The 15560-nt window shown below is 33.8% G+C and overlaps 1 protein-coding gene across 12 annotated transcripts in view; it reads right to left on the bottom strand.

Annotated features, from left to right (window-relative positions):
* LOC132194950 (tight junction protein ZO-1) overlaps positions 1-15560 on the bottom strand; it is a 48525-nt gene that overhangs the window by 11702 nt on the left and 21263 nt on the right. For 11 of the 12 annotated variants that reach the window (XM_059616562.1, XM_059616564.1, XM_059616567.1 and 8 more), the window contains one exon: positions 736-908. In XM_059616562.1, coding sequence (XP_059472545.1) covers positions 736-908 — 173 coding nt within the window. Of the gene's footprint in view, positions 1-735; positions 909-11932; positions 12177-15560 lie in introns of those variants that run through there. The other variant, XM_059616573.1, reaches the window with a different exon arrangement.

Genomic DNA, 15560 nt, shown 5'->3' with positions numbered 1-15560 from the left:
AAAGCGACGTGAAAAGATTCAAATTGAGATGTTAAAATTACCGAATTTATTTGACAAGAAGAATAAAAAAAGGGGATTTAATCAATTTGCTTTATTGAATTCGAATTTCTTTCAAGATTTAATCCAATTCAATAAAATTTCCAAATTTAAATCAGCAAAAAAGCTACATTTTAAAAAAAAAAAAAAATATCATTAATAAACAAAACTCAAAATTTTGTACATTAAACAAAAGAAGTTTAAATTAAAATTAATTATAATTTTGATGTACTGCTTATTTTAACTCGTATTCTTAAATTCATTTCTGTAGCAAGACAATATATTTAATAGATTAATTTAATATTTTTCCAATAAGAACAATTCAAATAATCTAAAAATCGAGATTTAGTATATTAACATGTCAATTTATTTTGCTTCTATTGAAAATTTTCTTTTGAAGGCGTTTTAATTTTTAACTAAAATTTTGATAAAAATGAAAGAATTTCAACACTGTTATTTTTAAATTATAATTAATTTTCTCTAGAAAGATAATTTAATTTAATTAATAAATATATTTTCTATGAAACAAATCAAATTTTTGAATTATAAAAAGGTCATGGCAGAATTTTTATCTAAATAAATAAAAAATAAGGTCAAATTAATTCCCTGTGATTTTTAATGAAATTTTTCTTCAAATGAGTAAAAAATTGTATCTAAAGAAGTAAAATTCGGCTGAGAAAAGAAAGAATTAGGACTTACTGTAATCTGCCTTCGGCGGGGCCGGCTTTGAGGACGTCCGAGATGGCGATGGCGGGGTCACCGTTTGCAAAGTGCGGGTTGTCGCGGCCGCCGCTCACAGCGATGCCGAAGCCATAGCCAGGCACTCTGCTGAGGTTGACGGTGTGGTACTCCCAAGAAATGCGCTCGCCTCCCTGCAAGACAAACAGAGAAAAAACACGTTAGCTATACTTATATTATGCCGACGACTCCTCTTCGCAACGTAAAAACAAATATAGGCGACGAACGAGCCTCGCTCGCCGCGCCGCAATAATAATAATGCGCGTTTATTTGTTTACAACGCTTCCCATTCCATATCGGTCACGCCAAGGTGCGACGACCTAGGCGCGCTCCTTTCAACAATCAATTATTTTTTCGGCGAGACCTGAAACTGTTAATTGTTTCCTCCTTCTCGACGCCGCAGTTATAATTGCTCTTGAATTCGATGAACTGCTGAAATTACTTGTTTTACACCTTCCCTGACTAATTTTATTGTTTAACGGGTTTAATTTTTTTTATTTATTTCAACAGCAAAATTAAATTTTTTTTTAAATATTTGACCCAGAATTTATTTTCGGTCCAATTTTTTTTAAATTTATTCTTTTCAAAGCATTCTATTATATTTGAAAATTGAATACTTTTTGAACCATGTTCATGTGAAAATTAATTCTCAGATAATTGTTAGCGTGCGTGTTTTTTCTGTTCTAATTAGTGTAGAGTAGTGTTTTGTTTGTGTTGTAAAGTTTAAAGCAGTTTCAGTAAATCCACGTAAAAACCTCTAAAAAATTGAATAATAATAATAATTAAAGTTATTGACTTTTGTAAATTTAGTAGAATTTAGTGTTGCAAAACTTGGCCTCGATTTTTAACAAGGGTATCAAAATTATTAATTATTTTAATGTAATCCTGTAAATTGAATGTGAATTGTTTTTATATAATTGTTAATTTTAAATTATTTCAACTAAAAATGTTTCATAAATTTTTGTTGTTCTACAGTCCATACTTCAACTAGAATTGTTTGTAATTAAACTAAAATAAAAAATTAATAGAAATATTTGTAATTTGACAATTTTGAGTGTTTCCTTGTTAATTTTTCCTTCTAATTAATAGTTTTTGAGCAAAATCATTTATTTTTGCATTCTTAGCAATTCTTGGCTACTTCACTGTCTATTTCATTATTTTTTTTTCTTATTCTTACTGAACCAGATGCCGATGATTTCTTTACCTCTCTTTCAATCCAAATCAATTAACTTCCAAGTCAAATCAGTAGATCAGATTTAGAGCTTACATGAGTGATTTCGGTTCTCCGCAGTAATTCAATATTCAATCCAACCGCGAAAGTCGATTCCCAACTACTAACGTTTTTAATTTGACAATACGATTTTTTTTATTTTCTGCCTTGGGCGATTTCAAACAAACAAAAGCTATATATACGCATCGAGATAGCGCGCAACGCAAATGGGCCGATGTCGAAATTTGTATGTTTGTCCGATTGGAGCGTTAATTGCTGTCTTCGCGAACGCAGATATTATCACGGCGCGTTTCTATTATTTCTTCCGAGAAACGCGACGGTGCAGGCGCTCCATACACCATTTGTCATTTCCAATTACGAAACGACTTGATTGGTGTTTTGGACGATTAGAGCCGCACAGGAGAAATTATCGTCCGAGAAAATTCGCCGACGAGCCTCACGATTTGGAGCTACTTAAGTGACTCGGCACGTTACTTGGTGGACATGCAAAGGTTGAGGCGTCAATTTTTATTTTCGGGTTTATTGTTTTGGTTACAATGAGATTGCGATGATTCTTAATATGGAATTATTATTGTTCCATTATTTATGCATCTTCTTAAGAGCATAGAATTAGAATAACATTAATAAATATAAATGAAATTAATTATTCAATTTCATAAAATCATAAAAAAAAATTGGAAATTATTTTTTTTGTAACAAAGAAATTCATTTAAAAAAGTGCTGTTCCCATAAAAATTTGTAATTTGTTCTAGAATTTTTGCAGTCAAATTTATGAACATAAGTTTTAAAATTTTTCCTAATTTTTTTAATTTTATTTGCAAATTGCGATTAAAGCCGTAATACAGGAACAATTTTTGACAATATAATGCCTTTTCCTGGCAGAGTTCATGATGAGAATAATAATTTTAATTCAAATTTTTCATTTAAAGTAGCTTTCTGTGCATTCGGTGAAACTTCATCCCCAGTTTCCTATCCGCAGCTATAAAAAAAATCATTTTACCAGAAATATCAATTTTTAATTTAACAAATACAACATGGATGGATTCAATCAAATCTCAAGAAACTGGAACTTCGAGAGCGAGGAAGGAACGATCTCTATGATAAAGATACGTTTCTTATTTTCTTGATAGAGTTAATCTAGTTTTTTTAGGAACTTATTCAAAGCTCAATTTTTGGTACAATGGTTAAAAAAAAATGAAAAAACAATTCATTTTTAAAATAAATATTCTAAAAAACAAACATAATTTTCCTGAAAAAATTTTAACTTTCATGAAATCAATTTTAAGAAACTGACTTTCGTAATGTTCAGAATTAAATTAGAGTAAAATTTAGTTGAAAGACAAATTAATTCCTTAATTTTGAAACTTTGAATTTTTGGAATTTTTAGATAAAAAGTGTCCCAAATTACTCAAGAAAAATACCTTTCAAATTTTTATTTCATTAAGATTGGAAGTCGAGCCGTGAGATCGAACGCGACAATAATCCCGGTAAAAAATGCGAGGCGTGAAAAATCCAAATACACTTGACAGAGCCTCGGCCGGCACAATGTATAATAATAATAATAAAAAAACAAATCTCCTCCGCGTCTGACAAAGTGTACGCCTCGTTGCTGCTGAGGTAGCCGCGGCCGACACAAAAAAAAAGATAATAACTGAGCAACCACCTAGAATAAAAGAGGGAGAAGAAATAGTGTCTGGCGCGAGTGGAAAATATGTAGAAAAGGCCGGCGTGGTTAATAATATTCGGAGATGCACCGTGGCAATCCAATCAAAAGTGAGCCAGGTAAAAAAAAAAGAAGGACTATATCATTAAAGAGTGGCTCGGAATATATTATTCATCTTGAAAAACGGCCTCGCCGCTTTTCTTGTAAATTAAAACCGGCTGAAATATATCGAACAAATACAAGCTGGTTGAGATTTATTCCGCCGCATTAGCGCAGTCTGGACGGCATAATTCTGCTCTTCACCTCTCGAGAAAGACGAGAAATTCATTAATTCGCGCAGCTCGGGAAAATGATATCTGCGATCGCTCGAGTGTGCCACGCGGTCGCCCACCTTTCTGCGGGCAAGCAATTTGTTTTAGCCCCGAGATGAAGCTGTTGATTATTGCACGCCTGGTGATAAATAAATTCAGGCTCGACAACAAATAATTAAATCATTTCAGGGGCCGGCTAAAAGGAGGAATAATATCCTCAGTTTCAAGTTTTTTATTCATATTAAATATATGCGCTATAATTAAGTCGGCTTAATTTAAAAATGGAACAGTTAATGATTTTTTGACCCTATTTTTATTTGTCAAAATGTTCAAAAAAAAAAAATATTATTGAATGTAGAATAATTTAATAAATAAATGATAAATACAAAGTAATAAATTTCTACAAATTTGGAATTTAAATTTATTACAAGCAGTTTTGATTTAAGTTAATAAATTAATGGTCTGGTCTAATAAGTTCAAAATAATCTCTGCGTTTTCATTAAATCGAAAACTTCATTAAATCTCGGAAATTAATGTAGCACAACTGGCCTGGATCGCGATTTCGCCCAATTACGTTCATGTTTTTATGAGCAAAAAAAAAAAGAAAGTTGAGCATAATTAAAAATAAATTATATTGTTAAATAATGAACTAATTAACGAAATAGGCAATAAAGAATGAATGAACCCTTTAAGAGAAACCACAGAAATCCTTCGCATTTTCTAATTTTTTTTTTTTTTTTGTTATTTATATAATTTTTCTGTATCGCTTGGTAAGCTGTTGAAATAGAAACCAAATACTTTCACACAAAGTATGTAAACAATAAGATTAATCATAAAAAATTGTACCAAAAACCGCAGGATTTTAACATGTGGCTTTTTCTTAATTATTTTGTCCCAAAATATCCCAATTAAAAATTCTACATGGCAATAATCAGTGCAGTAATCATCGCTTTCAAAATAATAATATTATTAATAAAAGGTTCACCGCAAATTTCTGTGAAAAGAATAGATCTTAGGCATTCATTGGGAATAATTTAAAGGGATATTTGCTTAATTTAGTTGAAAAGTTATCGTCTGATTTTATTTATTCTGAAATCATTTAATTAAAAAATATTATTGATGAACTTTTTATTTTTCTATGTATGAATGATGAATTTGGGTAAAAAATTGCTTGTTGAAACTGGAACATTTATTTTAATTTGCAAATTTGAGCAACAAAATAAATGTCAAATCATGTTAATTAATGAAGATTTTATTTTCCTTAACAAATTTTAAATTATGTTTCAAATTTTGAAGGCCTTTTGACAAAAAGAAATAAATTTAAAAACAAAAATACAGCTAATTCAAATTTCAACCAACGTGGAAAAATGTTTTGATAATAATTCAACTTATTAACTTTTTTGTTTCTTCTCTACAATTGGATCAATTTCTAATAAAACCACATTAATCATGTGAAGCCTTGACCTGATCTGACGAGATTTGGGCTAATTGCGAGCAAATGAAGCGGTCGAGATGGTCTCGGCTGCTTTCGGCGCGCAACAAAGTGTTACGCCGCGCAGCAGATGAAATATTTATTATTATCGAGTTTGGTTTCTGGCGTGCAAAATCCCGCGGGTGCCGCGCCAGGTATTGACCGCAGGTATTTTATATTTCGGTCCGCGACCCACCGACTGGCAACTCAACGAACGACCGACCGACTGGGGCGATGAGGAAGGCGCAGCAGCTTTTCAAAGATTATGGTCGGCGGCCTTCGCGGCTTAGCATTGAACGACCGAATGTCGCGGTCCAGCAGCGCGGCCATGCACCAATTATATCCCAAAGTCTGCCCGAGAGAAAATGTTTTTTCTCCTCTTCATATTTGGGAGACCGTCGAGCGCACGATCGCGCTGTCAATTCGCGTTATTTACTCCAGATTAATTTTCCACTTTTTAATATTCGAAGCGACACTTACTTCTTTTGACGTGCCTCGGCGTGGGCTGATATCAGGTCGATGGATTTTATATGCTCGCGTACTAATTTTAAAGCTGATTGTAATGTGAAATCGAAATGTTTAGAGCCGATAGGATGTTTCGTTCGTGGAATTAGTTATGTCTCTTTGACAGGAATCTGATCACATGTGGAGCAATTGACATTTATTTTTTAAATTGATTGATATAAAAAAGGAGGAAAGTGGATTTAAAAGGAATAATTGACAGTATATCAAGTTATATTAGATTAATTTATAAATTTTAATTATAAGACTATTTGATTTGTGATTTGGTTCATTGTAATTTGCCGATGGTCCATATTTATTTTAGTTTTATTGTTAAAAATAATTTATGAGAGCAATTTTTTTTTTAAACCAAACAGAGATAGCTAAAATTTATAATCTTTTTTTGAAAAGCTGGTTTCTCATTTCAATCTTAATTTCGGAAAAAAATACATGATTTTCATACGAAATATGGCAATTTAAACTTGAATGTTGAAATGCATTTTAACAGCTACTTTTTTTAAAGAAATTATTCTTCTATTTGTGAGAAAATTATAAGTAGCAATGACTGCAATTATGAATGCTTTAAATGAGATTTTTTTAGGTAAAAATACAAATCTTTATTTTCTTAGGAAAATTTTAAATTAAATTAATTGCTACGAAAGATAATATTATGTAGTTATTAAATGAGTAAATTTTGATGAAATTTTCATACCTTTTATGCCTTTTTTCTGATAATTGAACGTCGGATCATTCATTTATTATTCTGCATATATGAACTCTACCACAACATTCCAAAATTTCATATATCATCTTAAATTTTGGGCTAAATATTCCATAATTTGCATAAATGCTAATCAAAAAGAACCGCTGAAATCCGCATTTATTTAAAAGTTTTTATGTCAAACTGTAGAATTTGCTGTGCTATTCAAATTGATCAGAATTGGAAATACACAAATTGAAATAATTAGTAATTGGATTTTATTATTTTAAATAAAATGAATTAAAAATCTACAATGACTTATTTTTCAATTGGCTTTTATCTTTTATCTCTGATCTTTAAATAATAATTTATTGTTTTATTAAAGCTGAAATTGATAAATTTATTTAATTTAAAGCGATCAGTCAGAAGAGATATGGAAATGAGGCTGTCAATGCTAATTAAAGTCTGTTTCGGTGCCGCGGCTGATGACAATTAGTCTCGGAATGAAATAAGACTGCGTGAGTCGAGAAACAAACGAGTGTAATTGGCGCCGCCATTGTTTCTTTTTCTCTGCGGCTGGCACTGAGCGCAAAATAAAAATACAAAGAATCCGCGCGCCGGCGAAAAGGGTGTGCTTGCATTCATTTGAATTGATCAGCTCTCGGCTGCTGCCTGCATTATTTTTCTGCTTGCGATTTAATATATTATATTGAGCAAGCGAGTGCAGGAATGCCGGCCTCTCGGTAATAATAACTTCTTCCCATAAATAATCCGTCGTCGGATATTGTTGTGGCACAATTTTCTGTCGTCCACACCCAAGGTACAGCTACAAGAAGAAAAAATGCCGGCCCGAATTAGCCCATGGGAATTATGTGAGAAAATGTTGATTATTCCCGAGGAATTTTTTCACTCCTCATCTAAATGGCTAATGTGATTTGAGCGCGACACATTCCTTTCATTATAAAAAGAGTGACGGCAATCTGAATGCGCAGGAAATGCCTCGAGCGAGAGAGATGGAGCTTTCCAAACAATAATTTCAATCATGTGAATAGTGTACAAGATAGAAACTCTTCCTACTGTAAAAATTAAGTAAAAACATGATATTTTTAGAAGTCTCTTTAGCTAAAAAAAAAAGACTGGTTTTCTCACCCTCGAATGTTGTATGGCGTAAACGAAATTGGATGAAACTTCTCAAAATTCAAAACCAATTATGGATGGAAAAACAGGGACAATTTGACACATTGTTTTGGAAATTAATTTAACTCTAAAATATGTAAATAGAGATCAAATATACGCCGTTCTTAAGACAAAGTTTTAGGTTTAAAAGATCACACAATTTTAATTAAAAAATCAACTATTTTCAGGCGTAAAATGTCAACAATTTTCCCTATTTCCTGCAAAATTGTTGAACTAAAATATTATTTTCATTCATAAAAGATATTTTTAAATTGAAATTAACAGCTATTTTGACACGAAACAAAATATTTTTTACCCACTTCAGCTGATAAAGAAATTAATTCAACTAAATTTTTAAAAAATATTCTTTAAAAATAAAAAATAAATCCGTTTTCCCCAAGCCAAAAGTAAACTTTTGACTTCCATGCAAGACATTAGTGGCGGGGGCAACGTCAGGTTTTTTTTACTTTTACTTATTATAAGAGGTCATCAGACAGTGACCGTGACATTTCACCTACGACATTGGTGCCCACAGCAAATTGTTTCAAATTTAAAGAAAATAAATTCTCAAAAGTTTAGATAAAAAGCAGAAACCATGTAGTTTTTAAAACTACCCATAATCTTTTCAAGTGTCAATTAATGTAATTATCTTAAATTAAATTTTTTTATGTAGAAAAATGCAAATAATTCTGTTATAATTTAATTGTAAATTTCTGTCATATGAATTAATTTTCTACCATTTTCGTATCATTTTATTTTCTCCATTTCAAACATTTGCTAATTCAATGCAAAAACATCAACCTTGTCATTCACGTGCGCGCAAACAGACAATAATTTAAGAGTGCGTCACTCAAGGAAACTCTAGAAGAGCGTGAACCTGAGCATGACCGAAAGGGTGAATCCTTTTTTTTACTCGCGTCGGCCGGTGTGTGTATTATATGAATTTCCTTTGAATCCGCTGACTAACAACGATAAAAAGAAGCTATGATGAGAAAATTTCATAATAAAAATCCAGCACGTTCTGCAGTCGGATCAAATAAAAAATGAGATCTGCAGAATATCTGTGTAATCAGAAGAAGAAAGATGTCGGTCATTTGCACGGCGCTGGCAGCGAGTTCTTGTGGGAAACAGATCCATTAAATTGGACCATCAAATAATAAAAGCGGGGAAATAAACAGGCTCGGAATGATGTTTGTTGTTTGCGGTCACGCAACGTGTTCCAGTGAGCAGAACATGAGCCCTCGCATGCAAATAATCTGCGACTCGTCGACGAACACACCTAATCACCAAGAAGACCATTATATTCTATTTTCAGGGATTGGCCATTTAAATAAACCCATTTAAATTCTACGGCAACTCGTAACAAAACTGAAATAAGTTTTAACTGGTTTAAAAAAAATGAATAATGATGAATAAAAAGAAAAATAAACTCAAGATTTTCTACAGTCCTTGATAAAAATAAAAATTCTAAACCCTTTTTTTATACATGAAATTAATATTTAAAATGGACAAATAAAATCCTAGGTTTTTTAAATTTTTTGGTCAATTGTCTTTTTTATTTTTATTTTAACAAATTAAGCTCAGTTTGGATTGTTTCATATTATCATTCATTTGATTTTTTTTTTATAATTATTTCATTAGACAGAATTTTCTAAACCGTCATTGCCTGCTATGAGGACACTCCTCTAATTCCACCGTGGAGTGCCAAGTGACGGGCCGACATGTTTTAGCAGCCAATGCCACTGACGTGAATCAAATTATATTCTAATGCAAATGATCAAACTTTTTTTCAACGCTTGATTTATGATCTGCAAAGGTGGCTGGGTTTTTTTTTTAATCTCTTTGATTTGTGGCCTCCAGCATCACAGACAAATTAATGACAAACGACTTCCTTCAGGAAAAGTATCAGAAAATTTATATTTCTTTTATTTTAAATTTAAAACTCGATTAAAATTTTTGCAAGAGCAGAACATTTTTAATAACACCTGTTTGATGAGTAAGTCCTTCTAAGTAAGCAGCCTTGACGCATAAAATCTGAATAAATCATATTCTATTCAAATTCGGCTGTTGTGCTTTGCATTTATCGCAGCTAGATCAAGAACCAATGTCGCGGAATAAATTTGTCCTGCTCGACAAAGCTTGTACGTTGTAATCTTGGCCATGATTAAGGTGGTTCATCTAATAACCATAATGTAAAAATTGTTACCAAATCGTTTTGCACGAGTTAAATGTAAATTTGAAGGTGATCTTACAAAATTGACATTAATTTTAGTCTGAGCAAAACTTTGTTTAAAAAATTATCATAAAAAACAATATGAATATAAAAATAATTTGTTTCTTGGGATTTATTTAAGCTCAAAGGAAATTATCAAAAATATATTAACATCAAAATCACTTCTTGGATCGATTTCTACCTGACGAGAATTGTTGAATCCGGAATGGAGACGAATTTATAGAAAAGAATTAAAATAGTGAGGAGAAAACTGATTGTCTGGGACGGTACAGCGAGCAATGGCCCAGTAAAACTTGCAATTGTGCATGCATCACGATGACTACACGATCGGCAGACAGCTTTCTAAATTGCCTCTGCTTGTCTTTCGGTTACACAACAAGTTCATTATCGAAAAATCGGTTTTGATGAAAATTGAATTGCGTCAGAAATAAATAAATTAGGGTCACACCCATCGGCAGACGGAACGGAATTCGCCGCTCATAGAGCTCACCGGCGCGCTTTACTCTACTTTTCTTTCTCATATAGCAGTACTCGATATAATTATAAATTATATATTTCAAGTCAGAGAGAAGGTTAACAGTAAATGGATCGAGGAAAGAAATTACAAACAACAAATAAATACGACGAGAATTATTACGTGCTTATCCATCGGGTTTATTGGCAGCAACTTGTGAAGTTTATGAGATTTAATTTATATATTATTGTCACAATCGGTTGGCTGGAAATGAGCGTTGGTAGAGCTGGATGGACATAATCAATTTGGCATATGCTCGGAGAGAATCGATTCATACTGAGAATACAAAGGATTCAATGGAAAAGAAATTAAACCAGAGAAAATAATCAACGTGGCGGCGAAAGCTAATTTAAATTTTTTTTTATTAATTCTGGACTATTTTGACACTTTTTGTGTGGAATTTTTTAAGTATTTTCTTTCAGAGTTGTAATTTTTACTATTGAAACTGCTACTTCTTTACTTCTTTGCCTTTTGAAGAAGAAAATAAATAATATTTTGTAAATTTTATTTAAATTTTATCAGAATTAGTAAAAATAAATCGCTAAAAACCACGCTTTGCTTAAAAGCCTGGGACTTTTTCAATTAAGAATTTAAATGTTAAACTTCGTTAAAAAAAGATGTGGAATTTGTAAGCATTTGATTGATGAACCTTTGAACTTTAAACGTTCAAGAGAAGAATTTCAATTGCGAGTTGAAGCTTCCTTCCATTCACAAGCAAGGTTGGCGTCTTTAGCCATTAAAATGAAAATTTCTATGCGGAGGAAAAGGCCGAGCGTCTGTCTGTGCCTTTCTTATATGGGCCCTCGCGAACCGAAGAAATTCAGGCTTGGTGAAAATTTATGGGCGATTGCGTAATCCCGCGAAACGGAATCTCAGCGGCTCAAAATAAAACGAAATAAAGCGGTGTAATGAGCATTTTTTTTTTATTGTCTCGATCGCGCACATCCGACTGTTCGGAGGAAATCGCAAAGTGACAATTTATGCTTTTGAGGAGCTCAGCGGCGACGCCAGCCGCGAGAGCTGCTTAATTCAAAAACCTTGCTGTGTAAATATTTTCAACCAAGCCTATAAATATTTTCCACCACTCTCTGGAATTCACCTGCCTCGCGGCCTTCAACATTCACCACTACTAAAGAAGTAAAGCCTCGGTTCGGCTCGCCGTGGCGCGGATAAATAACAAACCAACAGCCGTTTGCAAACACCGGCCCAAAATTTCCAAAATCGCCCAATTCGGGCGCAAATCCAAATTTAAAATTGGGCAAAAACCCAAAAATAAACAATCCTCCTCTTGAATAAAATTAAAATACAATATTTTAAATTTCAAAAATGGAATTTTCGGGCGTTTTTTGCTTTTGTACCTGTTCGGTTTCGTTAATCCTTTGGGGAGATGGCTGATCCATTATCTGATTAGCGCACTGATCCGCCGGTCGACCGCCACATAATTAAAAACAATATCACACAACCTTCTTCTCTTCCCGCGGATAAATAATATGGCACTTTGTTTGGGCGGATCGAGACGGCGGTTGGTTTTTTCGGGACAATCCGGGCGCACACTTGTTCACACGATGCCTCCTCCGAACATGGCGACTTGACCAACTGCTTGCCGAAGGTACAAAAAGCGTTTTATGAGAGAGGCAGCCGAGGATGGAGAGTAGGAGGCAGGTAGAGGGACTCGCTCCTTCGCTCACTCGCGGTGTGTGTGGATTTTTGTGTGAAGAGGGGAAGCAAAAGAAGAGAGCCTCCTCACTGTCGACGAGCCTCTCGCGCGTTTAATCTGTGTACGCGAGTGTGGAAAAAGCAGAAAAAACGCGAGAGAGAAGAGAGAGACTTGATTTTTTTTCCTGGCCCCGGGGTGTAAAGAAGGAAAAATAAACTCGCTGCCGCTCCGGGAAAATAAATTTCTTACTCAAGATCAGGTGCCAAGGGGTGGACTCGAACTTTATTAGATCGCTTCCTGATTACGGCGCTCCAATTACACGTGAACGAGTTTCGAGACGCTTGATTTATGAATATGATGCATCGGAATCAATAAATCAGTCATTGATCTATAAATTGAAAATTTAAATATGTGAAATTTGCATATTAAAACTGTAAAAATTATTATTTTAAATTTTTATGAAATGAGAATTTGAAAAATAATCACACGTTAGAAAAAATTAAGTTCTGGGATTTGTTTAAAAATAAAACTTTGATTTCAAATTAAAATGAAATGATTCAAACAGCAAAAGAGAAAGCTTATCTTTCTCAGTTCAATCGAATTGAATTAAATTTATTTCAATTAGAGATCGAGTGAGCGATGCACTGCCTCGAGTGATACATTGTCACCTGCGCTGGGTTATTAAAAATTCAATCACGCACTTTTCTGCGGGAATGAATGAATGAAAGTCGTGATTCTTATTTTTCTGATAGCAACAAATGACTGATTTCACGTTAAATTTTAATTTAAAGAAATCATGTAAATTATTGCTTCGTTCAAAAATTTAATCAAATTAATTTAAGAAAAAGTGAAAAATTCAAACAATTTTCCATTTAATTATAATCGCTGCTGGCAGTCGCGCAAAGACCATTTTTAAATGTCCCGCGCGCGATTTTTTTTTTTTGCTCCGTCCGCGCGACCGAGAGTCAAAGGATTGCTTGGCTTTTGCTCGCTGGCTCGCCTGCTCTCGACAGAAGGTTACGTCGGGAGACATTTTGGTCTTTTTGCCAAAATCAAGGCCAGAACAAGTTCATGACGTCACCTGGCACAGCAATCACTCAGTCGGCACGCTCGCTGAAATATCTGTGTATGCAAGTACATACTTGTATGTACCATTGATGCTGCGCGCGCGAGCCTTTGTTTCCTTTGCGAGGGAAGCCAAGAGGGTCGCGGCGCTCAATAAGCCTTGATTGAAAATGAGCAAACTCGACAAAAAAAAAATTCAATTCCACCGTGTCATCAAAAAAATCTGAATTGTTTGCAGCTCCAACAAGTTTTTAAATCAATCAAAGTCGCATATTTTTACAATTTTGATATTAAAGTAATTTTGCATGTTCATAATTTATTTTACATTTATATTATAATTTTATAATTAAATTAATAAAATTTTTGAAATTATCTAATTTAATTTATTATACATTTTAATATTTCTATGTTTTTAAGCTTATTTTAAATATCGTTAGAAATTCTTAATGAAAATATTTGACCTCTCCTTCTCTAACTGCAATTTAATTTCAGGCCAAAGGCAGCGACTTGTTAATGACACCCAAGCCTAGACCATCTCGCTTTGATTCTGAGGTCTTGCCCAATGTCTCCGCCACCAAATCCTTCCGCATACCAAAAGCAGTGCCCTTTATCCGGTCGAATTCTTTCTGGCCACAAAAGCTGCGCAGACCCCTTTTCTCTGCGGCCACTACTTCCTCCACGTGTTACTTAATTTCAACTCGGCGCACAAAGGTGTGGGAATAATGAGTTTCATGCTCACTTGGGCCTTAACAGACCATAACTGTGATATTTACTTGTAAAACGTGTGAATTGCATCGGAATACGGATTTTGGCGGAAAAATAATCAATGGAGAGAAATCCAAAGAAAGCTCGGCGATTTATTTTCAGTTGCGTCACAATGGAAGAAAAGGGTTTTTAGAAAATCGTCCGTCCGTCCGTTCCCCGGAGCGACGACGGCGACGAGCAAACAGTTTGATTTCTCTTGTTGGCCTACTGACTGCTGTTGGCGAGATTTAAATTCGTCAATGGCACACCTGAGGAGGGGATTAATGAAACTAATGCCACTGGAATCTCCTTTTATTCTTTCTCGGTCCTGCTCGCATCTTGCAACATTGCAGGCGGACCGACGGAGCAGGTAAATATATAAGAAAGAAAGAATATCAACATAAGAATGCACCAGACTGCATTCCAATTGAGCACAAAAGATGATAACGCCTGCCTGGCCTGCCTCCCATCGGGAGGGGAGCCGCGAGATTTCATCACCGCAGTCTGCATCCCCCACGAGAGCAAAGCACCTGCTACCTGCGCTCAGGTGGGCTCACCTGGCCGCAGGTTGCATCGGCGCGACCTCTACCTGAAGGTTTCGGAACTTGTAAAATCGAGATAGTTCGGACTGATCTCGGAATTGGCGCTGATTTTCCTGTTCAAGATTTAATTCCATTTCATTTTTAAATCATAAAAAGTGTCAAAATTTAATGTGTAATTATAATAGAAGGAATGAAGTAAATTGAGGATGAGTAAATTTAATTGTCTCTACAAATTAATTTTTAATTTAATCATTAATTTACAAACTGAAATGAGATCATATTTTCATTGCAAATTCAATTCAGTTTGAAAAACAGTAGCTACTGTTATAGAAATGGAGCACCATAAAAATCACTCCCTCGATTAAAGCATGCATAGACGATAATTCTACTAAATCCCAGACCATGCAGCCACAAGTGTTGCCTACAAAGCTTTTCGCTGAAAATAATTCTAAGATACTCATCTCAGCCTGTTATGTTTAAAACTGCAAAAAAACTTTAAGATTTGTGCAAACAACCAAAAAAATTATGAATTTCTGTTTGTGATTACAAATAATTATTTTTCCTCTATTTTTCAGTGAGAAATTTTGATCCATTTATGAATTCCAGTAAAATAAGTGCATGGAATAATTTTTTGATTTCAACAATACGACGAAGCAAGATTATTGTAATTTAGGCTTCCCGCGTGGCCCATCTGTAAGGAGTTTGCCTAGTTCAACCAAATTCAGGCGTTCGACACTTCATTGACACAAATCAGTGGGAGGATTTAACCTACAATACCATGGAAATCGGCTTTATTCAAATTTAATAAGAAAATGTGACAAATAAAAAAAAATTAAGTTCGCAAGTACGTTTTTTTTTTGCAATTTACGTAAAACAAATCAAACAAAAAATCGCTTAACTATGATAATTTTTTCTTCGCTATGGTAAAACTCAAATTTATTTTCAGTTTACCCAGGCTTTCATTTGTAATGGTAAAAT

This window comes from Neocloeon triangulifer, unplaced genomic scaffold, assembly GCF_031216515.1.
Source record: "Neocloeon triangulifer isolate White Clay Creek 2 clone unplaced genomic scaffold, ASM3121651v1 ptg000008l, whole genome shotgun sequence".
NCBI classification, from domain to species: Eukaryota; Metazoa; Arthropoda; class Insecta; order Ephemeroptera; family Baetidae; genus Neocloeon; species Neocloeon triangulifer.
Note: the sequence above shows the minus strand (reverse complement) of the source record. Positions and strands in the feature narration are given on the sequence as shown.